Here is a 27,727-nt window from a genome sequence, read left to right on the forward strand (position 1 = left end):
GGGGCTGCCGGCGCAGCTCTTGGGGGGCCGGGCGGCCCCGGCGGTGGGGTGAGGGCTCCGAGGGGCCTCGGCCGTAGCGGGATCCTGGGGGAGGGCTGCGCCCCGCGAAGCGGGCACGGCGGGGACTCCGGTGCCGGAGAGCCGCTGTCCGCGGACAGCCCGGGGCTGGACCCCCAGGTGAGCGGGGTCGGGGCAGAGGGGGCTCGGCGGGTGGGTGCGGGGCCGCGCCGTGCCTCCCGCCCGGGCTGCGCGGCCCCCCCGGAGCGGGGAAGGGCGGCGGCGGGGGCCCGCGGCGTTCCGGGCCGTGCCGGCGGCCGGTGCGCACCGAGGGGGCGACGGGGCCGGATAGGCGGCCCGAGGGGGCCCCCGACCCGCCCGGGCGCTGCCGCAGCGCCGGGACCTGCCGTACCGGGGGCCGGGCTGCCCGCGGGGACTTGCCGGGGAGCAGCGAGGGCACGGGGATGCCCCGTGGTGACCAGTGCTTAACCCCGACCTTGTCACAGCCCGCTCCGATGCGGCGGCGAGGGGCCCCGCGGAGAGCCCCCGGTGCGGCGGGTGCCGTCCTTAGGCTGCCGGGGGGCGATGCGGGGGCGGCTGAGGGCGGAGGGCAGGCGGCGCCCCCCAGCCCCGGGGGCAGCGGCCCTTCCCCTCCCGGCTCCGCTTCGCTCGCCCAGACCCGCCGAGCATCACTCGCCCCTCTATTGCTTCCAGCTCTCCGCAGCTTCCAGCTTCGGCAGGTGATCGCATCGTGGTGGCTTTAGGTACTTACTGAGCGTCTAATTGCTTTTCAGAAATTGATGAACTTTCTTTGGAATTGCTCGCATTGTTATTCTCTGTTTGTATCTAATACAAGGATATCCATGTTCCTTGGCAGAAATTTCCTACTAGTTAAGTAAGTTACAAGCTGTTATTGCTGGCACTTTAAAATGTCACATTGATCTTTACATTTGCAAATCCTTCCATGAAAAGGTTTCTGTAGGAATTCAGTCTAGTAGAAATGTTTGAAGCATTTTAATGACTATTCTATGATCCGACAAGTACTAGTTGGGAGAAACGTTAATAAAAACTTGATGGAATACATTATTTTTACATATTTTAGATTTTTAATATAGTTGCTCTTAAATAAAAAGCAGTTGCACTTATGCATGAAAATCAGAATTTAATAATAAATCCTTGCTCAGGAGCTATCTCTTATTTTGGCTTTTAAAAATGAAAAAAATAGTGTTTGACACCTCTTGTTACCATCTATTGAATGGTAACTAGGTGATATTATTGATGGTGAACATTATTGAATCGTACTAGAGACAGGGATTTGTTTAGGCAATAAGAAGTTTGGGAGATTGAATTTAAGATTTATTTCTTTTCATGTGTGAAACCACACCAAAGCATAAGCTGCTCTTTGAAAAAGCAAAATTGTTCAGTATTTAAGCATTTCAGTATTTCAAAGCAAAGTAGGACTGCCTTGTAGAACTCTGTAGAGATACCACCTTATGAAAAAAAACAGCTTTATAACCATAGAAATATTAGTGTAAAGTCAAAATACTACTTTAGCTTCTATTATCTGAACATAATATAACCAGATGAGAAAGTACAAAAATAAATTCAATGTAAAGAATTAGAGATTGTATGGAAAATTTTGCAGAGGGAATTACTTGGCTAAATCCTAGTATGTTATATGCGGATATTTCCATGTCTGTCATGCTGTGAATCAGTTAGTATGGTTTTCCTGCAACACAGACATATGTTACTTGCAAATGCTATTAATAAACACCAGGTCAAAGTATTTTGTGGGGGAACATTATTTTATAAAGTCAGACCTATCTTAATTTACAGAATTCACTTTCCATTAAAAGGTTTCTTTGCTTCACTGTAGTGTAAAATCTGTTGTTTATGTTGTTCCTCACAATTTCACATTTCATGGTGTTCCTCAGCTCAGTTTCTTGCTGTTATTGGGATTGACATTATGTAGTAAATTTAGCATTAATGTAAATAAGGTTAATGTAAGTTAATGTTACTTAGTATTGTTGAAGAAATCTCCAGTATTAACCACATGAAATTGAATGCTCTTAGTTCTAAAATGTTTCTCTTCAAATACAGATGAACATGCAAAACCACAGAAGATTATATAGCTGTATGTATAGCTATATGTATAGTTGTTAATGTATATGTGCGTGTATATATATGTGTACATATATATATGTATATGCTTGCACACCAATATATTAGTTTCATAAGAAACATTTGAATAGAATAACATTTTTTAAATCAAGAGCTACCAAAAATTAATAGCAGGATTGTTAAACAAGAATGTACCTTATATATATTGAACGTCGATCAGATAACATAATTCTTTTGATTTGTGAAAAGAAGACACGAATGTGAGCTATAAGAGAGAGGAAAAATGATTTGTGACTGTTTTATCAAGTTACACCTTTTCGTTCTGTCTGTGTTTGGATTGCGTTGGTGGTTCAGCTGCCTGGCTGGTTGTTCCTGTTTCCTGTGGCTCCGTGTAGGGAATGGTGGTTTTGTCTGCATCGATGCCTGCCTGAAGGAACAAATGCACAAATCTGTGTGAGAACAAATGTGTTAGCACAAGCGCTGTGGTTGGTGGCAATTTGTTAGCACAATTTGCCTTGGTGCCATGCTCCTATTTACGTGAATCAAACGTGGATTTTGCTGAAAGTGGAGACACATATCTGTGTGACAAGTAACTGTTTTACACTATGATGACAGGTGACTAGTTGCCTGCTCTGTTCCCCCTCCCATGGAATAACTTTGTTTCTTTAAAACACGGGTTTATTCTGTGCTTTTTTTGGTGTTAGAAAAGTAAAGGCATTTTTACGTCTGCTTTCTCTCCCTTCCTGGTTGTCCCCTATAAAATTCAAAACTGCTGCGACATTTTGGGGTGTTGTGTCTGTTGCTGAATGGTGAAGAATGCCAGAGCAGCGGGAGCAGAAATCAGACCAAGTCTCTGAGGTGAACACTAGCAGGGTTCAGGTGTGGAATATGAAATACTGTGTGCTCTGAACTGAAATATATCCAAACATTGTACTGCATGTACTATGCAGCTGAAATTATGTTAATTCATAACATTTACAGTCTGAGAATCCTCAAGCCTGGCTGAAGAGTTAAAACATGCTCCCATTATCCTACAGGAGCTCTGTTGTTTAGGTCTTAGGCCTTGAAACCACAAGAGCAAAGCGGTGGATGAAGGTAATGCTTCCATTAGACAGAACAGCTGTAGCCCAGTGAGGAGTCAGCCCTTCAGTACAGTGCCCTGCATGCAAAAATGTAGTCTGTGAAAGCCAGCAGACTACAGAGCTGTACAAACTCCTTTCTATCCACAGGTGGATTGTCTGACTTATGGCTGACTTGTGCAAGCCAGTACCATCCACCAGGGTCCATTAGATCAGCCGCAGTGCCAGACAGCACTAATTCTGCCTCTGGGGCCAGCCCAGCTGGAAGGGGGCATTGACATTTTATGCAACATGGAGCCAAACTCCTAGACCCAGTCTGTCTGAACCACTGGGAGAGCAGAAAATACACATATTTCATCCTGTCTAATTAGAGCAGGATGGTGTTACTGTTGCTTATCGCCCAGCTGGAAACATCAAGAGCCCTCCCAGTGTCTGCCATGCATTTCTTGGATTCAAGCACTGGGAGGTGTGGAACAGAGACCTCAGCGACTCTGTCACTCATGTTCCACCAGATTGAAACCCTCCAGTTTACTACAAGGTCTGCCAAGCAAAGAAGGCTTCACGTGGAGCTATGCAGGCATGGATGTGTCACACATCCCAGCAAATCAGTATTAACCAGGTTTTCTTGCCATGTGGGACAGTCCATTCCTCTTCCTGCCATGGAAGATGGTGGCAGTAGAAATAGGGTTCAGTGTGGAAATTTCTTAAGAACATAGGGAAGTTTGGTGCTAAGCTGCCATTTGCAAGTCAGTGGGGCTAGAGTACATAACTCTACTGGGACTTGTTCAAATCTCTTTTATTTTTTTTATCAGGCTAGATCTGATGCTCAGTTGCAGGCACTTTGTTCCTAGGCTTTAGGTAAAGAGTGGAAATTGCATCCTTGTGGTGGTCTTGGAGAAGTGATTCAATCTGCATCTACTCTACGTGTCTGTGAGCTATCAGGCATCGTGAGTGAGCCCACTGCAACTTTCCCTTTCCTCAGTGGAAATAAGAAGAAACTTGGAAGATGTTCTTTTAATCTGCATTTCTAAATGGCTGCTGTATTTCACAAGACTTGCTTAAGGCAAATGTGGAGCTTGAGGTATTTACTTATTTCCAAGCAGGGATTTTAGCTCTGTCTTCTTCATTATTCCCACTGAAGTTTGAGAGACTGTTCATAATAAAAAGATTTGGCAGCTTCATGATTCACTAGGCTGGGTATCCAGCCAAGATACAATGATGGTTCATCAAGAGCTGTCAGTTTACATTGCATGTACTGGGGATTTCAGGTGATGGAAGACAGTCTAAAGACCATAGAGCCTTAAAATAGTATGAATTGGAGAACTGCTCCCTGATTATACAACAAAATTGTGAGCACCCCATAAGCTTGGAGGTCTCTGATTCACAATAAAACCTCCAGAAGGAGCCAATTTCTGGAATCTCAAAGCAGACACCAGGCTCTTCACCCTGAGCAGCCTCATGTTGTTTTCAGGGGATGCTAGGCAGCGAGTTTCCCTGTTTCTACCCGCTCTTTTTAGGGGTTTGTCAGGTCAGAGTTGTGCAGCTGCTGTACAGGAAGGTATGGTCAAAGCTGGGGATGCCTGGTATGCCAAGGGAAAACCATTTTCATGCGTCAGGCTAGTTCAGTCCCAATTTTATTCCACGCTCTTTAGATTCAGTTCATTTTTGCAGTCAGCTAATTCCCCCTTGGTGCATAGTTGTATTTCCTTCTGCTTCTTCCCAGATGCCTAGCTCAGGCAAGCTGCGGGGACAGTCATCCCAGGAGTACAGGGCATATGTTCAGAGCAGCAGTACATCAAGGGCTATGAGGAACTGAGAAGTACTCACAGTATGCCCCAGTTGTAGCCCTGGACAGTAAAAAAAAAGATCCAGTCTCCACAGGTTTTATTACCATTATCTCAGTTATTTTATCAGTGCTAACTGGGCTCTTCTTACGACATAGATGGGAAGTGGCTCACTGGCAGGAAAGGGCCCTCTTTGGATCAGCTGCTCCTTTGCTTCTGTGCAGAATCACTGGGATCCAAATTTGCCACCAGTGAAAAAGGGAGGATGAGAGACCATACCCAAAGCTTGGAAATTCAAGGAGTATTTTCTATGGGCTGTTTCTCAAAGATGGACAAGTTGCTAAACTTGAGACTCAAAAATAAGTGACATGACTCGTGGTTGTTTTTTGTTTGTTTTTGTTTTTGTTTTTGTTTTTGTTTTTTTAATCAACAGCAATTGCTTCCTTTCTAAGGTAATCTAAGGCTTTTGTATACACTGGTTCAGATACAATGGCTGTCTGAGGGGTAGCAAACCCACAGCTCACTTTGTTCATCCCAAACAGACTGGGAATGGGCAGCACATAGCTATATCTGCCTGTTCTCTCCATGTATACTTGTACAATTTTCTTCGTGTATGTGGGATTTTCAGCACTATGAAGGAACCCCTTCATGCCCAGAACGAAGCAGCTCCCAGACTGGCACCCAAGCTGAAGCACAGAAATTCTGTCTTGCAGTGGCAGTGAGCTAAAAGAAATGACTTGTTTAGACTTTTCATGCTTTAAAAGAACCTTCTCAGCTTGTGATTTAACACGTTTAGGAAGCAGGTTGCAGTTTCTTTTAGGATTTATTTTGTGCGTTCTGGAATTACTTATTTTATCTTTTAAAACAAGAATTCTCTATTCCTTTCTTTAATTTCCTGCCAGTTTCCTTCAGTTTTAGTTTTGGTTCTTCTTTGCAGTTCACAACTTGAATGAAAATAAGAATAAAACTTTGCACAGAAGGAAAGGAAATGTCTAAAACCCAGGAAGTGGATTTTCTCACTTTTCCATCTCTGATTCCCTTAGAATTCCCTTCATCTGTTAAGAATCCTCAGTTCCTTATAACAACAGAGAATAATAAATGCTGCAGACAGAAGCACTCTGTCTGCATCAGCTCAATTCCTTTAATATTTGTAGTTTATTGTGCATGACACTGCATGTCTGATCATGGATTCCTCAGACCAACAGACCTCCTATTGAAATCAAAGGCAGTTTTGGCAACGGCTACAGGAGTGCATTGGCATGAAGTCACAGGTTACGCGCTTCAGGGAAAATGCAGTCATGCTTTTTTGTAGAGAGGAGTAAGTTAAAAGGTGGAGTAAATGATGGTTCCAGTATTTTTTTTTTTTTTCTTTCCTTCAGATTTGTTGACATGGCAAATGCAGAGGCATACTCTTTACATTAATCCCTGCTCTGGAGAAAGTCTGGAGTAGATGTAAGAATGGTTGTGGAGGCTGTGGAATGATGCTGTCCAGGATCAAACGTTTTCATTAGTTTTTATGAGTCACTTCGGTGTGGGTTTTTTTTTTCCAACTAGGATACTTGCTTTGAAAGTGATATCACTGTATGCAAATTAATCCACAGATAAAATGGAATGTAAAGGTGAAATCAAGAAGCTATTGACATTAAAAAAAGTCAAATTCTTTTAAGAGAAACAATTTTTATTATCTCCTTCCATTTATGATTGTGAAGAGCTGAACTAACTAATTAAGTTCTGACTGAAAAGGTTCCCCTCTTGCAAAGGTGATTGATTCGTTTTCTTAACACTTGCAACGTCAATCGTAGTATTATGCAAGGCTACCAGTGCTTTTATGACCACCAAGAAACTCCAAGTGAGGCCACAGTTCCTATGAAAATAGGAGGCAGGGGAGTCCTTGCTCAAACTGGTCTTTCAGCTTTTGGGAATTTTCAGACATTTCTTAGAAGAGCTTGCAGTGACATCTGAAGGCCATATAGTAGAAAATCAGGGATCTGAAAATTAGCTCAGAACTGTTACTATGCCCTTCTCTGGCTTCCCTGCTCTAGGAACATTTTTCTCATGAGCTGAGGGAGCTACGTAAAACTTTTTCAGGAAGGCAGAAGCTGCAACCCTAGTTAGTTAATGGGATGATATGCAAGTGCTAGGAAATAGGGAGAGAGGAGGAGAAGGCTTTCTGCAGGGGTCCAGCTTGGAAGAGCATTCAGAGAACCAAAAGATGACTAGCAATTTGTGTGCTGCTTCTGGGAGTGCGCAGGCTGGGAGAGTTGCTGTGAGCACTGTTTCATGCGCTTTTTGATGGAACGTCCATAATTGCATAATGCATAGGGAGTTGCCTGCCCACAGGTACTTGTTGTTTGACAGATCTGTCACACTTCTCAGAAATCAAGATGCAAAATCCATCACTCAGGGACATGGTATATGTGTATCAGATACTCTCTGGGGGATGAAGAGTCCATTAAACACCAAGTCCCTAAATTCATCCATATGAAGAATCTGCATCTGTGACAGATAGAATATGGAGAGTACCCGTTGTCCAACAGGTGATGTGACTCTAGTGTGCTTCTAAAGCACTATAAATATTAATTTTATTTCAGCCTTTCAGAGGCATGTGTGGGTGAGCCCAGAGGGATAGGAACTGCTTATGCAGAACACGAGTGAGAACAGCAGGATGATGTTGCATGAGGGGGATCGTGTCCCTGGGAGGCAATGGCACTCCCAGCACTGGTGGTTTGAGGCAAACATATCATTGCCTGCATGACACAGAGCTGAAGATATGACCTTCACAAAGAGGCTTGTGACAGAGTTCTGTAAACTTTGCTATTTAGTAGAAGAAAAGTGAATTAGTTGGATGTATGACAGCTAGCAAATCTGTAAGAAATTGGAGCACAGTAGAATTATAGCTCCTTAAAGGAGGTAGCCAAAATGTGGAAATCATTAACATAAGGCAGGAGTAATCAGTTATGTGAAGTCTTGGAGAATTCTCTTGTGATGATCATTTTCTCAGTCCTTCACTCACTGTGAAGAATCTGAGAAATTCACCTACTTCAGCCCATCAGAGGAAAATGCCAGGCATTCTAGTATGCTTTCTCCGTTTCTCATCATGACTCTATTTGTAGGTTCTTAATGACTTGATTTAGACTATGAAGACTGGTGGCAAAGATGTGAGATTTGCATTGAGACAGGATTTAGAATTAAACAAGAGTTCAACTACTGGATTCATGGGTTGGTGTAGAATTCGCATTCAGGTTCAAGTCTGACGTTCCTGAAAACTAAGGAAAATTTGGCAAAACCCAAGAATTCTTGGCTGTGGCTGGAGTTTTGTCTTTAGATTATAACCACATGAAAAACATGTAGAGGTTGTTTTAGATCCAAATCAAACTTCCTTCCAAACTGAGAGGCATTTCAGATTTATATTCTGGCCTGCTTGCACATCATCTTACTTTGTTTTAGCTCATTTCTGTCATCTGCTTGAAGCGTTGCAGGCAGTGCTGCTATATTTCAGCAATGCCAAGCTATGTGCTGGTGCTTTCAAGCTATGAGGTTGCATTGCCTGTTATGCAGCAAGCCTTCTGCACTGCATGCTGCCACAGCTCAGACACCTGCTGACCCCTCGGAGAATCCAGCAGATGCCCCTCCGGCAGCTGTCGAACCTGACCTTACACACAGTCATTTCTCAGCTGTCTCTGTGTTTGCGATGAGTGGTGGTAGGACTGAAAAGAGCAGAGCTGATTAGGCCCTGGGCAATCTCATGCCTATAGCCCATTGAGATTTACTCCTGTAAAGTATCAATAAGCATTTCACTGGACATACTAGGGGAAGAGCACCGGGCAGATTTAGGCTTGGGATACCGCTAAACTTTCCTGAGCTTTGCTGAAAAGGCACCTCCATGTACATTTTTCAGACACTACCATCCTCAAATTTATGGGACAAAGGTAAAATCTATGTTACCAAATTTTCTTAAAAAGTGCCATGCAGCCTGGTAAGTTTTTTTAACAGCAACGATTAAAAAGTGATTTTAAAAAGTTTGCAGTGTAGAAATGCGTTGCCTAGGTTGTCTGTGTGTGCATGCGTGTGTGTACCCTCTTTCATGCTGCAGCTGCTGAGTTGCACAATCCAGCCACAATATTGCAGCGATGCTTGTGAAGCTTTCATAGATACTTAGTTCCCTTCACCTTTTACTCCTGTCGTCTGTGGTCCTTTTATCTCCCTTCAGCTCACCTGTTGTGTTTCCTTTGCTCCACCAGAGTGTTCAGAAAGTAAATCAATTCAATTTCTCTGTCTCCTCTCAAGTCATGTTTCAAGACTTAGTCTTTACTTCTGAGGAGATCAGTGTTTCAGTTCGCCAAGATAAGGGCTGCAGTTACCACACAAGCCCCTACCACCCCTCACCTGTGCAGGAGGCAGGACTTGTTCCAGTACTGTCCTGTGGATGAATCTGCACCTTCCGATGGAGCCCTCTGAATGAGTGCTGGCCCAGGTCAGGACTCCCCCAGGATGCAGCACATCTCTTTGCAGAGGTAGTAGCTCATTTTTGAAAGCTGTACAGTCATGCTTGCTTGCTGTTACCCCTCAGATGGTGCACTTGCCTCTGTTCCACAAGCTGAAAGCTCGTCCATGCAGAGGGAAGAGCTTTCTCATGCTGTTAAAAGATGGTAGGAAAAAGATTCACCCTTTTTCTTCTAAAGACATTGCAGAGTGTAACCACTCTCCACTCTAAGTACCAGCAGCACATCTTCAGCCTACCTTCTCTGTTTCAAAAAGGCAACAATGTCAATTTAAATTACACTCCCTGCCTGACGTAACCATGACCAGACCCTATAAACCCCCGTGCCTTTGGAGGCACCCGGCCTCCTGTCTCAGCAGAGGGTGGCAGAGAGAATGACTCTCTCAGGAGAGAAGCAACTCATGCCCGACAAGGTACTCAGAAGCTGCAGTCATGCAACACGCTAAGGACACCAGGGACTCGGGGATGTCCTGCTGCTGGTTAGTCTTTGTGTTATACTGAGATGTTACACTAGATGGTGCATTCGACAAATTATTGGAGGAGGTTGATCTTCCCATGCTGAAAGCTTTGGGCACAAGGCTAACGGTTAACAAGGCCATTTGCTGTGTACACATAGTACATCCTTTTCACGACTTTTCAAAAAGTTGACCCTTCTGTGCAAGGGTTGAATGTGACTACAGCTGCCAAGGCATCACTTTGAGACTTTAACATTTATACCTGTAGGTTCTGGGGATTTTTTTGCCCATTACAGATTTTGACTAATTCAAAAGTCACAAGTCACAAGCAAAACATAATGGCATATTGCATTTGAAGGATGCTCAAGTTTGGATAGAAGAAAGATCTGTTAGAAAATATCTGATATTCCTTATTAACCTGCATTTCCTATCTCCCATCAGTCTAGGCAAATTAAATGGAACTGAGGACATGCATACACTGATTTGTCTGCTGGAGAATAAATATTTATTTACCCTGTGGCCAGATACCTTTGCCATAGGGCAGTGTAGCATAAAAATTGGTTAGGTCAGGTCACTTAAAAAATTACCACCAAAGAGTTGAGTGAAATAAGTTTAATATGAATTTGTGAAAATGTGACTACACAAGATTCGATGGCAAGGTTCACTCTATTACTTACTACATGGAGTAAATGCACAGAGATAAATCAAGTTGAAAGTGAGTCATATCAAAGCCGTAAGAGGGTAAAGGAGATCCTCCTGCTGAGTCACGAGGTTTGGAGTAGACCCCCCCTTCTAAACTCTCACAGAGTTTGGGTGCGGCTGGGTCTATTCCTAGTCTCAGACTTGGACAACGGATTGGATGTAAAGGGAAGAGGCAGAGGGGCGGGGAGGAGAAATTTTGTTCACAATTCAAGATTACCTGTAAGATTTTAGCTACAAAGCAATGAGATACTTTTTGTTTTAAATCACAAAAAATAACCTAACTACTTCAAGCTTGCAATGCGTATTATAACAACAGTATACCTGTTAAAAGTTTGCCCCCACGTTCAGTGAAATATATCAAATGCCTTTTGCATTCCTCAGCAGTTGAAGGGTTGAGCCTGGAGGAGCAGGGGTATCAGCCCAGGCCCCATCATCGACTTTCCACGCCGGTCCCCCTGTTGTCACAGACTTGGTGGTTTGTGAGCTCTGAGTGGCGTCCCGCTCAGAGGGGGATGCTGGGCACAGCCTGCTGCAGTCCAGGAGAGCTCAAGGGGTGTCACTTTAGGACGGCTGTTTATGGGGCTGTGAGATGGTTGGCTTTGGTCATCAGCAACCTGGCTGCAACCCGAGTTCGTAATTTTCTCAGGAATTCCAAGAACACTGTTACCATTCCTCTGGGTGTACCACTCAGGCTGCAATCAGGCAGGAGTGTTCCAGGGCTGCCAGTGAAGAAGTGCTTGTCTCCATTCTTCTTCCCTGCTTTGGCCAGTCCATGGGAGTTCCAGCACAGGCAGTGCCATTCTCTGCCCTAGTCGAGTAAGAGTTACTGGTACAGTGAAGGGGTGCTCAACTGCCCAACTCATGACTCAAGGCGCTGAGGCTGAGTGCCTAGCCAGCAGCTCCTGGGGTGGTAGAACAGCCCAGAGCAGGGGAGAAGTGCACCCCCATCGGCTGTGCTCCTCATGAGGAGTGATGGCTTCCCACTCCCACCCCAGCAGGGAGGCTTAGCCTGCAGCAGTGGGACAGTGTGTACGGGCAGTGCCTCCTGTGCCCAGGGGATTTGTTCTTGCCCTTCCCTTTGGGTGTGTGGAAACCCTTCTGTATCCGGGCTTTGGGACAGGGGAGCAGGCAGCACAGCAAGCGGTACACAAATGGCTGGTAACTGCTGCCACCTTCACCAAGGAGCTCCCAGGAGCTGCCCAGGCTGGAGGTGTGGGCTCTGCCTGTGCTCTGGGAGCTGGTGGTTGCAGACCAACCTTGCAGAGTGCTAAAGCATGTCCTGCCCCGGGTGAATCTTTCTGTTATGGCCGAAATCACTAGATGGTGCTGTTACACGTAAATCTTAGGAGCTTTTCTTGGGTATCTGCACGTTCTGAGTCTTGGAGAAATGGTTTGTGTTAGGGTTGGGTTTATGGTCCTCTTTGAAAAGCTGCTGCAATAGAGGAAAGTAGCAGGCAGCGTAGGTAGCTTCTTCAGACCCTTGTATCTGTGCTTGGGCTGAGATTTCTGGAGGAAGAGGCTGATTGCTGACAGGTAGCACCCACCCTCTTCCCAGGGGAAGCGTGCGTGCCCAGAGCCAGCATCCTTCCCCAGCTGTGAGGGCCCTGGCTTCTGCTTCCTCTGGATGACAGCAGTGTGCCAAGGCACAGCATTCTCTGAGTTTACATGGAGAAATTCAGGTGAATTTCATAGGAAAGGAAATCTTAGTAAGAGGAGTTGTCTTCTAGGCTCATAAGTGGGTAAGTAAAATAATGTCACCAAAGATTAAGAATTCCCTGAATGTGAATTATTTAGAATAGCAACTGGCGCAGGTTATAATTTATTTCTAAACTTTTTCTTATTTAGAGAGAGTTTTAAGCATTTTAGACCTCAAATTTATTTTATGATTGGTTTTTGGGTTTTGTTTTATTTAAAATAAATTGACTGTTTACATTTATTAAAAATTGATATGTAGTTTAAATGGAAACACACACATACACATGAATATCATTGCATTTGTTTAGGTAGATTTGATATATTGTAGAATTGTATACATAGATCCTATCATTCTGTTGTCACACCAACAGTAACTTTAGGAGATTATTGGGATACCAGATAATGAAACTCACCATTAACAGAAAGCAGAAACCAAATTTATCCTTCTTTGAGCAACTAATCTCTGGCAAGCCTCCCAACCTTTTTTTTACCTTTTATGTTCCACTCTTTGCCTTGGTTGTCTGATTTAGCCCTTCATCCTTCAGATGTTTACTACTTACTGAATATGTAACCACGTATTTTAATATTTTCAGGGTAGGGCCATAGACCTTGCCGACCAGGAAGAAATTATACTGGATTAACTATAGTGATTTAGAAATTGATTTAGTTAAATCAGTGCAACTCTCCTGAGCACTTTATATCACTTCAGTTTAAGTCATGAGCCAGTGAGTAACAAATCAATTCTGTTGGCAGAGAGTGAGAAAGATTAGAATGGATCTTCAGCCCTTCTATCTCAGTATTTATTAGGCTAAGACCTCTTCAGGGCTTGTTGCTGTTCTCTTTAATTTTCTCTGCCTAATGGACCTGATCCAGCTCTTGATGGCATAAATGAAGGTTTTTCCATGACCTCCAGCTGGGAGCTGGAGGTGGCAATATCTTTATTAGAAACGTAGAGAAGCTTAGAATGACAAATAACTCAAACTTGCCTCTTCGCTGTATGCAGAGTTCTCAGATAGTGGCTCATATTGTAGAAATCACCTCTGCTCCGAAAAATGTAATATTCTATATTCAGGGCAGAAAAAATTGTCCTCTAAAGACAGCAAACTCTACTGACATTATGCAAAGAGTATCACCATGCAAAGAGCCATAGTTGGTTGAGATTTTCTGAACAGCAGCAGATAAGTAAGATCTCACATGTATTTTGAGACGGGATGAAATTAATATTTTTGTCAATCTCCACAGATTTTGTGCATTCAGGTTAGATAGACTTGGGACTCAGGTTATTCCTGGTTTTGTACTGGCTTAACCAGAAACTAGACTGATGTTGCACACTCAAATCAAAAAACACAGCTTTTTCAAAATGCACTTCAAGAAATGCTTGGGGTTCTTTGTGTGTGTATGTGTTCTGCTTCTCTACCTTTCTTCACACTTCTACAAACTGCTACGAATAAGTAAGAAGGATATCTAAGAATATGCTGAAAAAGAATAAGTTGAGTTCCACTCACTGAAAATTTTGCTTACTGTTCCCAAAACTTCTTATTCCTGGCTGTGGAGAGTAGCAGTGTAGCAGGAGTTGAACTCTTGGAGTGCCTGCCTATTCCAGAAAAGAGAAACTCACTTGTTTACAAACCTAAGATTTTGGTTTAGTGCAAAGTTATTTTTTGCTTTCTGAACTGGATGCTAGTATAGCTGTAAACTTTGTAAGCAACAATGTCCTGGCATGCTCTTAAAATTCACCTACAGCTCCTGGAAGTCTTTACATTGTAAGTAGTGATGCCCCCTTCCACTTCCATCTTTAGTCCAAATGTGATTTCTTGTTTATTTTACAGGTTTATGATGGAACTTACATCTTTGCCTAAATTCCTTTGGACAAGTGACAACAAACTTCTGCATCACCATTTTCCGGACATATTGGCTACCGTTCATACCACACAAGATATTCCTGAAGAAGTTGTTTTTGGACCATGCATGCTCCAGAACACCCTGCTGGACACTGTAGCTTTTATTGCTCTCAAATGTTCTGAGAGAAGGAACATCCACTATGTATTTAAGGTAGGAGGAAGCAGCATTTAACGTTAATCATACAAAAAAGGGCTACACCATCCCTGAGAAGGTAACTTTGCTGAGGGGCAGATTTTTGGTTTTTTTTCAGCACAACTAACAGCTCCTTCGAAAGGGGAAAGCAGTGCCTTTCTGATTTATGAGCTGTAGACTGGAGGGATCTCAGTGAAAACTGTTTCTTTTGCAGGAAGAATACGACCCACTTCTGTGCTGACGTTTGATGGCCTGCTTCAGCACTGACCGGGAGTAGGAGGAAAGATGGACAAGTAGTTTAGAAACTTCACACTTTTGTTTCGTCCTTACAAAGGACACAGGAGGCTTATCAGGAGGTGTGACACCCTGTAAAAGCAGAGAGGGAAGACTGTGGCATTGTACCGATTCATGCAGGTGGTACATTCACAGCACTTACTGACAGATCTGAGCAAGCGTTAACCCAGTTTCCTCAGTTATCCATAAAAGTAAAGCACGATGGCAGTGATCTCAGGCTGGATGAACTCTAGAAGATACCAGTCAGGCAACTAGTCCTCACAATCTTCAGGCAGCCACAACTTACAGCTATTAGTACATGGACCTCCGAAAGCTACCTTCGGTATGCTTGTCTGTGTTACAGCTGCACTTTTCACTGTAGAGAAGCTACAGAGAGATGTCTGTGAAACAAAAGGAACTGTCCTGTAGGGAAAGTCAGAAACCCCAAGACTGTGATTGAGTGTTAATTCTCCAGCTCTAGTTCCCATTTTTTTTTGTTTCCTAGCCCCTGTTTATCATAACATTTTCATCTGGACAATGCATATTTCTCATGCTGGCCTCTTACCTTGCTTTTCTGGGTCTTGGAGTGCATTTCAGTCACCGTTGGTCTAGGTGAAGACAGGGAGGTATGTTTTACGAAGGCAAGCAAGTTTCTCACACACTGTGGCATGGATGGATCTGGGAGAGATCCAGGTTCTGCTAAGATTTCTGTGTTCTGGAGAACAGAAATCCCAGGGAGTATGTGTAATATGGAAGATGCAGCTGTTGCGAGATACCTGTTTTGACACTTTTTGCTTTAAACAAATTAAGAAAAAGAAGAGGCTTCAGGGTTTTTCTGACTGTTTGTTTGAGTTTCCAGCAGAAGGTTGCTTGCTTGTGCAGTGTTATTAGTACTCCAGGAGAACTGCAAGCTCTTTGGAGAAAGATCTCTCCTGAAAGGAGGCTTTATTTATGGAATATTTCTGTATTCCTCCTGGGAGTTTTGGAATGACTGTAGACTCAAGAAAGAGCCTCAAAGGGTTTCTACATTGGAGGAGCCCCCCAGAGGGATGACTTTAGTGTTTTGCTACATTTGAGCAAAGTAATTGTTATGCAGCCATGAAATTGGATGCCTGAATTGGCTCAGATCTCTGTCTTTTGGCAGTAAATACATAAATTCCGTGCAAGTAGCTGTTTCAGATGCAATCGGTGGTCCCATATCCTGTTAGGTACTCATAAAAAGTAAACCTTCCAGGAATCAGGAACTATTGTTAAGCTCCTAAGTCTGTGTGTAGACAACTAAACAATTCAATCATGATAATACGTTGTTATCATGGCACTGAGGTGCAAAACAAGAAATGGGTTTTGATACGCTGGCTATGCTACATACACAATACACACAGTAGTAATTTGGCAAGTGGGCTCTTCATAGCTGAAGTGCATGTTCATCACAGTTCGGCAGCACTCCTGCAAGGCTTTGGGAATACTATTTCTAACAACGGTTTCCTCATCTTGAACTTGCATGTTTAGTACAAAAGGGAGCTCTGTGTTTCTTCTCTCATCCTCTTGGAAAACCTGATTTGAGCTCCTTGGGCCAATTTGTGTGCTTGGGCAAAGAAAATGCCTTGGCCACCATTGGCACAGGTGGCTCTTTCTGGCCAGTCATTTATCTCAGCAAAGGAAACTGGCCCCTGACAAAGCTACCTGTCCCACTGAGGTCCTCTGCCCCTTGCATTTGGTGGGTTCCAAGGAAGAGTCTTGTTTTCTCCCTTCTCCTCCAGCCTCGTTCAAGTCAAGGAAGCCACATAGCCTCCATAGTCCAGCTGTGATTGACCTTGTTGGGCTGTGAAGCTTTTACCTGATACATGGTTGCAAAGGATTCATCTGAGGGATGGCCATCCCCAGAAGAGAGTGGACTTGCAGTGTTTGTAGTGTCTTTAAACACATGGGAAGACCGAAGCTGGAGCATGCTTCTACTTGACAGCACCCAGACCTTATGTTCTGTCCTTTACTCCACTTTCTTTAAGCTCTCTCAGCTCTTTCCTTGGCACTCTGGTTCCTGGAGCAGCTGTGTTCCCTTTGACTTTGCTTAGGGCATTGGGTGGATGCTTGGTATTTCTGAAACACAGAAACTAATAAATGACAGCCTCTGTCATAGCTATTAGTTACAACCACTGTGTGTGGGTGGGTGTGCTTGTGTCACTGTCAGACTTTTGTATTTCTCAATCATTGTTAATTACTATGGCATTTAGAGAGAACTAGTTGCAGGGCATGCTGATTTATTTTCTATTTTATTCTTATTAACTCTTACCCTATTTGTCCCTTAATGTTTCATTCTTGTATGGAGCTACTAATCTGCTCATACTTTTTATGGTAGGTAATAGTCGGACAGAGTTAAAAACAGAGAAAGAAATAGCCAAAATACTGTTTCTGATACCAAACACGAACAAGTGGCTGCCTTGCAATTAGTGAAAAACAAAGAGCTATACATTGCTTGGGGTGAAATTTAGATCATGCTTGTCACTGGACATTTTTCATTTCCAAACTTCTTCCTTTCTAAACAATGACTGAGTGCTTCAAAAATTAGTTGAGGCTTTTTGTGCATGTAAATGTTGCCCTTGATTGCCCTGTGTTTCAGCCTCCAACCTATGAAAATCTTCCTCATCTTTCAAATACTGCAGAGGACGTAGATCTGCTGTGGTAAACACCAAGGAAAAACCTATAAAAAACCAAATAATTCCCTGTTCAGAGCAAATGCAGTAAAGTAAGATGAGAGCCACACACTGAATGAGGAAGACAAAGCCAAATGTTTTGTAGCTGTATTATTTCTGGAGCATGGTCAACCTGTGAGTAAATGAGTCAAGAGTCCTGTGGAGAAAAGAGTATATGTGAGTGAAGATTGTGCTGTAATATACACACAGGAGGGAAATTTAATTTGAGCAGTAGACTTAATATTATTTTTTTGACTTCTGAGTGCCTGACCTTACAACCCAAACAACATTTTTTAACTTAATTTGTTCAGTATTTCTGAATGCACACATACTGAAAGTAAATCAACCCCTCCCAACTCTGAGAAATAATTTATTGAAAAATAGTATTCTGCTGAGTTTTTTTCTGTTTAGATACCTTGAAATGAATGTAATCAATTTATTAAAGGCAGGAATAGGAATGTATAATTTTATTTCTGAAAAAGGAAAGAGATCCTGCAAGTGCTTCTTAGTTGTATTTATTAAAATCTAATTTTTATGTAATCTATCCAAACATTTATATATGCAGATGTTGTCTCCTTGGGGTGTTGAATCAAATAACCAAGATTATTCTTGCACCTCCTGATCCATACCCTCTCGTGTCAGTGAAAAACTCCACATGCAACTGCCCAGAGTGTGTGTTCCTTTCCAGGCTCACACTGCACTGATCCAGGGGTCTGCACATCTCATGCCCTGCAGACCATAGTGCTTGCACTTCTCCTGACTCAATATCCCATTTTCCCGTGGGACTGAGATCCCTGCTTGCAGAGGAGCACACCTTACGTACCTCTATGATCCACGCCTGATACAGTCCGGTGGGTCAACCTTCATCAGACAGAGGACATCATCCTTGCCATGAGTGAGCTAGAGACTGACAAACATACGAGCCCTGGCATTGCCATGAGATGTTAAGTGTAAACATCGGTGTCTCCTCTCTCCCATGCAGCTGTATTCCCAGAGCTCCAGCGCTCACGCTAGGGAAGCCTTCTCCCTATGATGACTTTGGATTTGGTGACCCTGGTGTATGAATTGGGCTCACAGCTTTGGCATACTGGCTCTGTGTGAGGCAGAAAACAGGCTTTGGTCTAGAATTTGATGGAAATCTATTTTGCATCCCAAGACCTGAAACTTCCCTTTTTTGTGTCCTGTCTCACAGGTAGATGTTACGTCTGTGCACAGTCCCACAGGACTGCCTTGGATGAGACTTGTACAAGCAGCTGCCAATAGCAAGGAGCAGAACCTGGAAGCTTACTTAGAAAACAGTCAGTTATATTATCGCTCTACCAGGAAAATCAACAAAAACGAGGAACTCCTTGTCTGGTATGATGAGGAGCTTTCCTGCCTCCTGGGTTTCAATGAAATAAAAGCTCAGAGTCCCCACAATGGTAAGTACCTAACTGCTGACTGCAGGGGTCAGTGAGCACTGAAGCGATTCTGCAACTTCTTTAGTATGCAATAATCTTGTAATACAGGAAATAAAACCCGTCTAAATCCTTAGCTGGTCAGCTAAGAGAAAAGACCTTCTGCTTTGGGGATTGAGCTGGTGGCGTAGAGCAAGAACAAACTTGCAGTTCTCAGTGCCATTGTCATTGCTACTTTCTAGCAGAGGATGGTGCGCTAGTGACTAATGCTGAAATTTTTGAGCTGTGTAATGAAAGTCTATGCACCTGACTACCTTGGAATCTAAAAGCCTCAAATACCAATTGGAAACATGCCTTTTTTAGCTCCTTGAGGAATCAGGTATAGGCTAGTGTTCAGCTTTAATCTTGTAAATGAAAAAAACACTAGTACTTAACCACCCAACCAGTACTGCATACAGCACAGTCTGCCTATTTAGAGTGGGACACAGTGGGAGTGAGAAAAAGGGCATGATTTTAATTCTGAGATGTCGCTAGAAATTTATGGATTTAAAAGAAATTGACTTAGAAATTGTTGAAAAAAAATATCTAGATTACGGAGAGACCAAGCAAATCACTGTCGGGTCTATGACAGGGTTGACTCCAGCTGTCATTTGCTCCACTAACTTTGATCTAGTTAGATTGGAACAAACCCCTTTCTACATTCCCTTTGGCTGGTTTAAACACAGTTGGTTAGTAAAGGTGTAGATTGGTAAGAGTATGAGTTGGTAAATGTATATGGTACTGTACTTGCCTGTAAATTTATATTAAATTAATATAGACACATTTATAGCAGGAACCCACTAAATAATTCTAACTGATTTCAGTGTATTCTGTTAGCTTTTGTGTAGACACACACTGTCAGCCCTTCAAATTTACCAGGGCAAAGTGTTACCTACACAAGAAACACTGTATCTAGACTCAGGACTTTAAACTAGCAGGTATAATGTTCCACCCAAATCAGCAGCCTTATTTTCTTGTAAGAAGTTCAGTTTCGGTAGTCTGGGAAGTGATCTAAGCTGTGGTGAGCCTACAAATTAGGGGGTTGTAGTTCTGCACAACCAATGTATGAACTTGCCTGCGTATCCCAGGCCTCAGGTGGGGTCTGGCATCATGTGCATTTAAAAATTGCTGTGTGTTGTGAAATAGCGTAGCGTGGATGCTGTTTGCAAAGGTTAGGATGTGCCATATGTGTCTCGGTCCCTGAATTATGTACTGTCTATTCACGGGCAATCAATCCTTGCGATGAATCAGAGATGCAGTACATCTGAAGGCCAGAAGGAAATGGTGTTCCCCATTCCTCCTGCCCACCGCTGCCATTGTTTCACTTTGAACATTATTTTCTGTGCCTTAAGACAACAGCAGTTTGCCAAACTGGCATGAGTAAGGGCTTCAAGCATTATAGTCAGATGATTTGTGAAAGGTATTAAACTTCTGGAGTATCCTATGCAGAAAATAGAGGCTCATGTCAAAATCTTTGAGTCCAGGTCTAAAAGACATTATTGTTTGGGTACACAGAATTTAACATTCAGCCTGTATTAAAGCCAGTGACTGACATAGGAAATGTAGACCAAAATCTGGGTTCAGACCTCAAATTATTATAAAGTCCATATGGTTTTATCTAGAACGTTGTGTACTGGCCATTTTAGGTAATACAAACTTGGCTTGAAAATCTAAATGAAAGCATTTCTGCAAGTAGCACATGGATGCAAATATGAGTGAACCATTTTCCACAGCAGCAAGGGACCTGATTCTGCACTGGCATTAGCTTTAACGTGTAATCTTGTATGACACAAGGGATGTCTCTGGTGTTTTGTTTGTGTTAATGACAAGGTCAGGATCAGCATCCATACATGATTCTACCTTTGCAAAACTTATCATCTGTTGTCTGTTTCTGCAGAGTTGAGATGCCAAGAATGTGACCGAGTCTTTAAATGTGAGCATACCTATCTCTCCCATGTCCGCTTCCTATGTGCCCCAGAGAAGAGCACCCTGCTATGGAAAAACTTTCAGAACCCTAAGACTGAAAAGAGCAACTTATCTGAGCAGACCACGAATTTCCACAGCCTGGCAAGGGATCTAGAGGTCAAAATGGCAGCTTGTAAAGATGATGCCCGTGGTCTCACAGGAGAAAGAAGAGCAAAATCTGAGGAGGCTGAGAACAACAGGAGCAGGAAGACTGTGTTGTTGGAGAAAACCAATAATCTGAGTGAAGAACATAACTGTGGGGGCAAGGAAGAAGCTGGGGGAGAGCATGTATTGGCTGGCTCTTTCTGGAAGCTTAGTTCAGGAAGGCAGTCAGTTAGGAGGGATGCTTTAGATCAGAAGCAGAGTGCTTTCACCGAGGTCAGGAGGATGAAGGAGAAGGTGAGGAACGAGAGACTGAAGGAGCCAGAACAGGAAGATAGCACGGTTCCCCTCGGTAAAGAGCAGGTATCGAAGGAAGTGTTGCTGAACTCCTCCGGTAGTGCATTCTCCTTTGTGTGGCCCACTAGAGCCCGAGGAGAACAGAAGAGTGCTTTCAGCAAACCCAGTAAGTGTCTAACAGAAAGAGCTGCAATAAATTCTTCTCATCCCATAAGTGAGTCACCAAAGAGCCTGGGGGAGCTGTCTGGCCTCATTGCCACCACAGACATTATGTGCTGCAGCACTCTTCTCAATTCCAAGTTCTTTGTCAGTGATTTGTGTAATGCTCAAATGCTGCAGACAAGCATCACTCGGAGCAATGTTTTCCCATATACCTCAGAACCATGGCCCAAGCAAGCAGGAGGACAATTACAAAACACAACCACCACTACTTCTTCTTCTTCCTCCTCCTCCTCCTCCTCTTCCTTGACTCTTCTTCCTCCCACCTTCATGTCCTTTGGAGTGGCTGCCCAGAACTGGTGTGCCAAATGCAACCTGTCCTTTCGCATGACATCTGATTTAGTCTTCCACATGCGGTCACATCACAAAAAAGAATACTCCTCAACTGAATCCCAGTGCAAGAGGAGGCGAGAAGAGAAGCTAACATGCCCCATTTGTCATGAGTACTTCCGAGAACGCCATCATTTATCCCGGCACATGACTTCTCATAATTAGAGCTGTGCAGAAAGATGTCACCAAGTGACTGGGCAGGTTGGATAAAGAAGGGGAACATAAGTCACTTGTATCCATTTCTTTTTGAGTTTACATTAATTTCTTAAAGGAAATCACTGTTTACAATAATTTATAATAGATGCTTTCCAAAAAAATATAAAACTTTTACAAGAGTCTGCGTTGGTTGTAAGTTTTGAAAACTCAACCTAGCCCTTGCCAATCTATTTTTGAAGAAATAAAAGAGTGAAATGAATACACATACAGTATTGATTTGAAAAGACTTGGGAACAAAATTGTTGTTTTGCAAACAGTTTTCTTTGCTTGTATTTGATTTGCTGGTGTTTGTGCAGTACAATGTAAATACAGAAGTAACAACCACCTCATTGAATGAGGAATCTTTAAGCACTAAAAAAATCAGAGCTTGTATGCTAAAAGAAAAGAAGTTACTGCTTCTAGCAGCTTTGGTGGACTTTTACTCCTTTATGTTAGCTGAATCGGCTCTCTCATCAGATTTGTGAGTCTGAGTAAAATGCTTCTATCTTACTGTCTCCTTGGCTTTGAAGTTAAGACTGACTGAACTTTGTGATCATCAACAACTGACTGATAGACCGCCAAAAAGGATGTGACTTATAAATCAGTATATCTGAGTTCTATCCTATGCTCTGCCACTTTTGCAATATCTTTTATAAAGTCAAATCAACCTGGATCTGTATCAAAATGTGACCTATTGTCAATGTTACTGTCTAGGCAGTGAGCACAAATTCTGGCCTGATGTGTGCTTGCAAGATCTGTGTGACTTTAGCAGGCATACAGATCTGATGGGTGTAGAGTGTGGCCTGTGGTTTGCAGGCTTTGGATATTCTAAAGGAAGCAACTGGAGTATTTGAGTTACTATTAGCCACTGATAGATAGAATCTGCACAGTAATTGTGGATGGTAGGCTCTGTTCTGCTAACACCTAGAAGAGGAACGTCCTTCGCAAAATGACACAGAGATACATGAATTGCATTGTATTAGACCATCTTGTCTTTCCTCTGTTTTCTACATGGGCCAATTCCAGCTTTTTTTAAAAGAAAGTGCCAAATCCTCTCTATAGCCTGTCCATTTGTGAGTTTTTTTTATTGCCTACTTTGGTTTGAGCTCTGCTTAGTCTCAGAAGCAGATGAGCTTATACTGTTCTGGGTGCGTGGGGGGTAGCAACAATCCTGTCTACTGTTACTGCAGCTCACCTAATTAGCCTTTCCCTACTTTTTTAATCTGTTAGGGGCTTACTCTTGGTAGCTTATGACGTGTTCTTCAAGTGAGCATTCATCTCTCTTTTGGATAGTATTTTTTCAGGTTGTCTGATGTTTTTGTGGCCTGTTTCTGAGCCTCATCTGCTATTATTCCCTTTCAGATAGAGAATGATCAAACCCCACTCATTTCCAAGCTAAAAGTAAAGGACATTGCAATATGCTGCTTATTATTTCCCACCATACTGATGATAGAGCTCAGTGTTTGCTGCACAGTGGACAGAAGTTTTCTCTGAGTTCCTGTGATGATGCCTAGGCTGATAATGCAAGTACCAGCAAGTAAACACATCTGAATTATAAAAGCCAGCCCAAGAGTCAGTTGGGTTCGCCATATTACACTCATTGTCATCTCTTTGAAGATTTCTATAAATCAGGAGACTGTGTTCTTCCCAATATATTATTGGTGAACATGGCTGCTGACTATTAACATAAACATTTGACTTACTGCAGACCAGCCACTGGCTGTGCACCCCAGCTTTACTTTCCCAACATAAAGTGATTAAACTGTTTATATTATGCCTTTGAGTTCAGAAGATATACATTGAGACTGGAGGTCTGGTTGGATTGTAACACAGCTTTCCAAGGTCAGTGGTGGAAGCTCTTTCACTGGAGTCATTAAAAAGCAAAATGAACAAAAGCTTTGAAACATGGAGCACAGGGAAAAACCTTGCATTGAGCAGGGGATGATGTGGTTTCCTTCTAATCTTTCCATCTCTATTTTGTGTCCAATAACATTTACTGTGTAAGGAATATATTTATGGCAAGGTTTAATGGGCCAAATTTCACTCCATCTAGTTTTATCTGGGTGCCAGCCAGTTTACTGTGAAGTCAGTGTCCATAAAGTGTAATGAAGGACTCCATGGTGTAACAGCATTCGTATGTGGTTAGGTTTACAGTTCCCATTAGTAGTTTAGGCCAGATTGTGATCTCATTTATTCCAGTGCAAATCCAGAATAATTCTATGTTGCTACTCCTGATTTACATCAATTACTTTACGATCAGTCTGGCCCAATATAAATAAGTCTAAAGGTTTTTTGGTACCTTTGCCGCAAAATGTTCTATTCTGTACTTATTGAGAGATGCCGTGTTTTCTTAACAGTTTTATTATTAGAAACCTAGCTTCAGATTTCTTCTGGAAAAAGACAAGACCAGCTGTGTAATGCTCCCCAGTGTTATGCTGGTGCATCGCTTCAGTGTTACTCTGCTCCAAGGGCCTGCTTTTTCCAGGGTGCTACACCTGGCATATCATTTAGATCAGAATGAAGCAGCAGCAGATCTCACTGGTTACAGATTTTCTCTGATTTTTTGTTGGTGTAAGTGATCTTGAGAAAGTGTGGAAAGTCAGCCACTGATAAACAACTGCTGAATCTCAAAACCTCTTCCAATGGTGTGTTAGATCTACATCCTTAGAGGTCTCACCAGTGATCAAAGTTCTTCGTGCTGCTTATGGTATGAGGCTTAAGCAAGCAACAAGGCTACAGGGAGAGAGAGCTTTCCTTTATGTCACGAAGTTGTTTTCTTTGTGAAAAAAAAAACCGAAAGGTTAGAACTCTTACCCAGTTTCTTTATGGGCGTACCTCAGCCACAGCAACTTACATACTGTGCTGACAAGCAATGCATAAATGCCTCCTATGCACAGACAAGCAAGAGAACCAGTTCCGAGAAGTGGCAAAGTTGATTCAAAATGCAAAAATGAAGAGAAGCAGTTTTTAATCAGCTTTATTTCTGGTACCATCCTCACATCCTCCAGCTGCAGGGGCAGCGCAGTTTGGTCTGAGCATGTAATGACTGGGGTTTTCCCTCCTGCAACATGGAATTCACACTGCAGGCAAATGTGTTCAATACTGCCCTTGCTACTTTGCAGTGGCTGCTGGCATAAAAATTGAGTGAACAGATTGCTTCTTATACTTGACTGCTTTGTGAACTAAGCCTTGTTTACACACACAGCTGATCAATATGATACTCTGTTGCCTGCTGCACCTGTGCTGACATCACAGCAAACCAGCACAGATGCCAGTGGAACCAGGACTTGATTCCTTATATGTAAAACGAGCTCTTGTGTAAAGCCCCTTGTGCAGGCACAGGGAATGTCTTACGTGTCTCAGGTTTAACTGAGTGTCTTACCTAAGTTGGCTTACATAAACCAGGGAGCTTATCCAAAATTATTGCAGATCTTATGTCTTTAAACAAAAATTTTCTTATTAAAGCTGAGTGAACCAAATATTGCACAGGCAGAAGGAAACCTAACGAGACAAAGAAAACCAAACTTCTTATAACTGAGTCATGCCGGAAGCTTTTTTTCCATTATGTCTAGAAGTCTGAACATTTGAATTGGTGCAGATGAGAGGAAATCCTGCTGGAGGAAAGGCACTCTACTAGTAGAGCAGGGGGTCATGAAGAAGTAAAGCAACTTAAGGAATTCATGAAAGGCTGCATTCTGCCCCAGTGCAATACCGTGATTTTACAGCAGGGATCTGTATCTTTTCTACAAGTAGAAATGCTTGGAAGAAAAGAAATGTAAGATTTTGATTTTTTAAACAGGATGAGACAATGTGAACTGGTTTGTTTCCTGTCTTTGCTAGCAACTGCCTGTATCATCTTGATCAAACCAGTTTGTCACAACATCTGTTTCTGGATCAGTGGAAAGGGGCATAACACAAAGCTTTCAAGCTTAGCTTTTCAGGCTGTGTTTCTGCAGTGGGATGTGAGTTTACTGATAGAGAACGCCATGTTAGGATATTTGCTCACTCATTGATCCCTGAACTTTTTCCATTGTAGATGTGTTTCTCCATCAAAATGGCACTCAGACACACTTCTGAAGAATATATATTTACTTGGTTTTTTTTGAGGCAGTTTTCCACTAATTGATGCAGTCTGTGGCTCTCATTGGTCTACAGAGCACAGTTTGAAAATCACTGGATTAAGGCAGCTTTTGTGGTATGATCAGGGAAGACTACATGAAAGGCACTGTCCAGAAAGCAAGAATGCATCATTTTGTAGCAAAAAAAAAAAAAGAGTAAGATGGCTGCCATTTCTTGGTTAGAGTTCTCTGGAGGAGAACTCTCTGAAGGAGAAAGATCATACTGTCAGGAGGCCTGATATACCAACTCCTTCCTTCCTGCTTTTAAAGGGAACACAATTAGGATTAAACTTTAGGAAGTTCTTCTAAGTGGGATGTTAAGGAAATGGTGCTATAAACTGTGGAGTGTCTGTGTCAGCTCTGGAACCAGAACAGAGAAGGGTGGCAGTTTCAGCATGTTCCTGTTATGCTGTGGAAGAGCACTTCTGAAATTGCTTGTCCCTCCCTAACAAAACTTCTTTCTCATTTAAACCACAAACCATGGATTTTCTATAACTAATTTACATTTATAGTTTTCTGATGCTCAAACCTTTCGGTGCAGTGTAATTTTCTATACAATTACAGTCTGTTTTTTTGTGAGATCTGTTGATCACACTGTGCTGTGGTCATGGTTTGGTTCGAGCTGTTTTACACATCAAAAATGCCAGGTGGTGCCAGACCTGGGGGACATACATACAAAGCAGGACTCCGGATCTATGTCTTCCTTGACACTGTAGAAGAAGGTGGAAGATCCATGCAGAAAGCAGCTGTGGGAAAAAATGTTCTTGACTGCATAAGTGATAGAGATCTCTTTAGTTCTGAAAATGCACGTCCAGATTTCAGGGAAAGTTCTGTTACCTATCGTAATTCTAGATGTTCTTGAAGTGTTTGGTACTTCTAAACTGTACAATTGCACTTGCTTCTCTTGCTTCAGTAAGTCCTACAGGCTCTGCCTTTACATGTATTTCCTTTCTGTCAGTTCTGAATTTACCACCTTTCAACTGCGCTGTGTTCAAGTGAGACAGGATAGGATATAGCTTGTCTGTCCTGCTTGTTATCCCTCCATTCTGAGATAAGAAAGCTGGTCTTTTCAGTATCTTCAAACAAGAAGTTTCCTGTGGTCCTACTCTGAGCAAAAAGTACAGTCTAACACAATTTACACTACACTGTGTCCAAGTTCTAAGCTCATGGAGATGGGAATAAATATGATATAGCTGTTTGTGAAGACAGGAAAAAGTTGTTTTTTAACACACTGGCCTGTATCATGCCTGACAGTTTCAATGCTAATTAGCCAGTAGATGACCTATGAAATAGTAAATAATACTTTGCCAATTAATAAAGTTTGTCAAGGTTGCACATTAATTTTCCAGTGAAATCGATCACTTCAGTAAACTAACAGTGCTACTGATGTCAAATGGACTCACCAGCAAATGCATCTTCATTGTTTGTTTTCCCAGCTGGATTCCAATTTCTAGACATAATTATTATTCATAATTACTTACCATATTACTACGGGAAGAAATTATTTGCTATTTGTGCCCATATGGTATAGCTTTTGGTTCTTGAATGGATGGCTAAAGCTTTTAAATGTTGGGTTTAACAACTACTGTTTTTTGTACATGACAGCACAACTGATTGTGTTTAGGAAAACAAAGTATATCTGGATCATTTAGATATTAAAGAGGCTTAAAAGACATTAGAAGAAATACATTAGTGTTGTTTACTCATTCATTGACTACTCCAGTCTTTTCCATA

At 42.5% G+C, this 27,727-nt stretch overlaps 1 protein-coding gene across 1 annotated transcript; it reads left to right on the forward strand.

Moving 5' to 3' along the window:
• On the forward strand, positions 1 to 27,698 carry ZNF488 (zinc finger protein 488). Its single transcript, XM_055793744.1, has 4 exons — positions 1 to 177; positions 14,164 to 14,386; positions 18,524 to 18,752; positions 20,665 to 27,698. Exons 2-4 carry the CDS (start codon positions 14,168 to 14,170, stop codon positions 21,843 to 21,845), a joined length of 1,629 nt encoding a protein of 542 aa, XP_055649719.1. The 5' UTR covers positions 1 to 177; positions 14,164 to 14,167; the 3' UTR covers positions 21,846 to 27,698.
• The last annotated feature ends 29 nt before the right edge of the window (positions 27,699 to 27,727 follow it).

The sequence above is a fragment of the Falco peregrinus genome, chromosome 1, assembly GCF_023634155.1.
Source record: "Falco peregrinus isolate bFalPer1 chromosome 1, bFalPer1.pri, whole genome shotgun sequence".
NCBI classification, from domain to species: domain Eukaryota; kingdom Metazoa; phylum Chordata; class Aves; order Falconiformes; family Falconidae; genus Falco; species Falco peregrinus.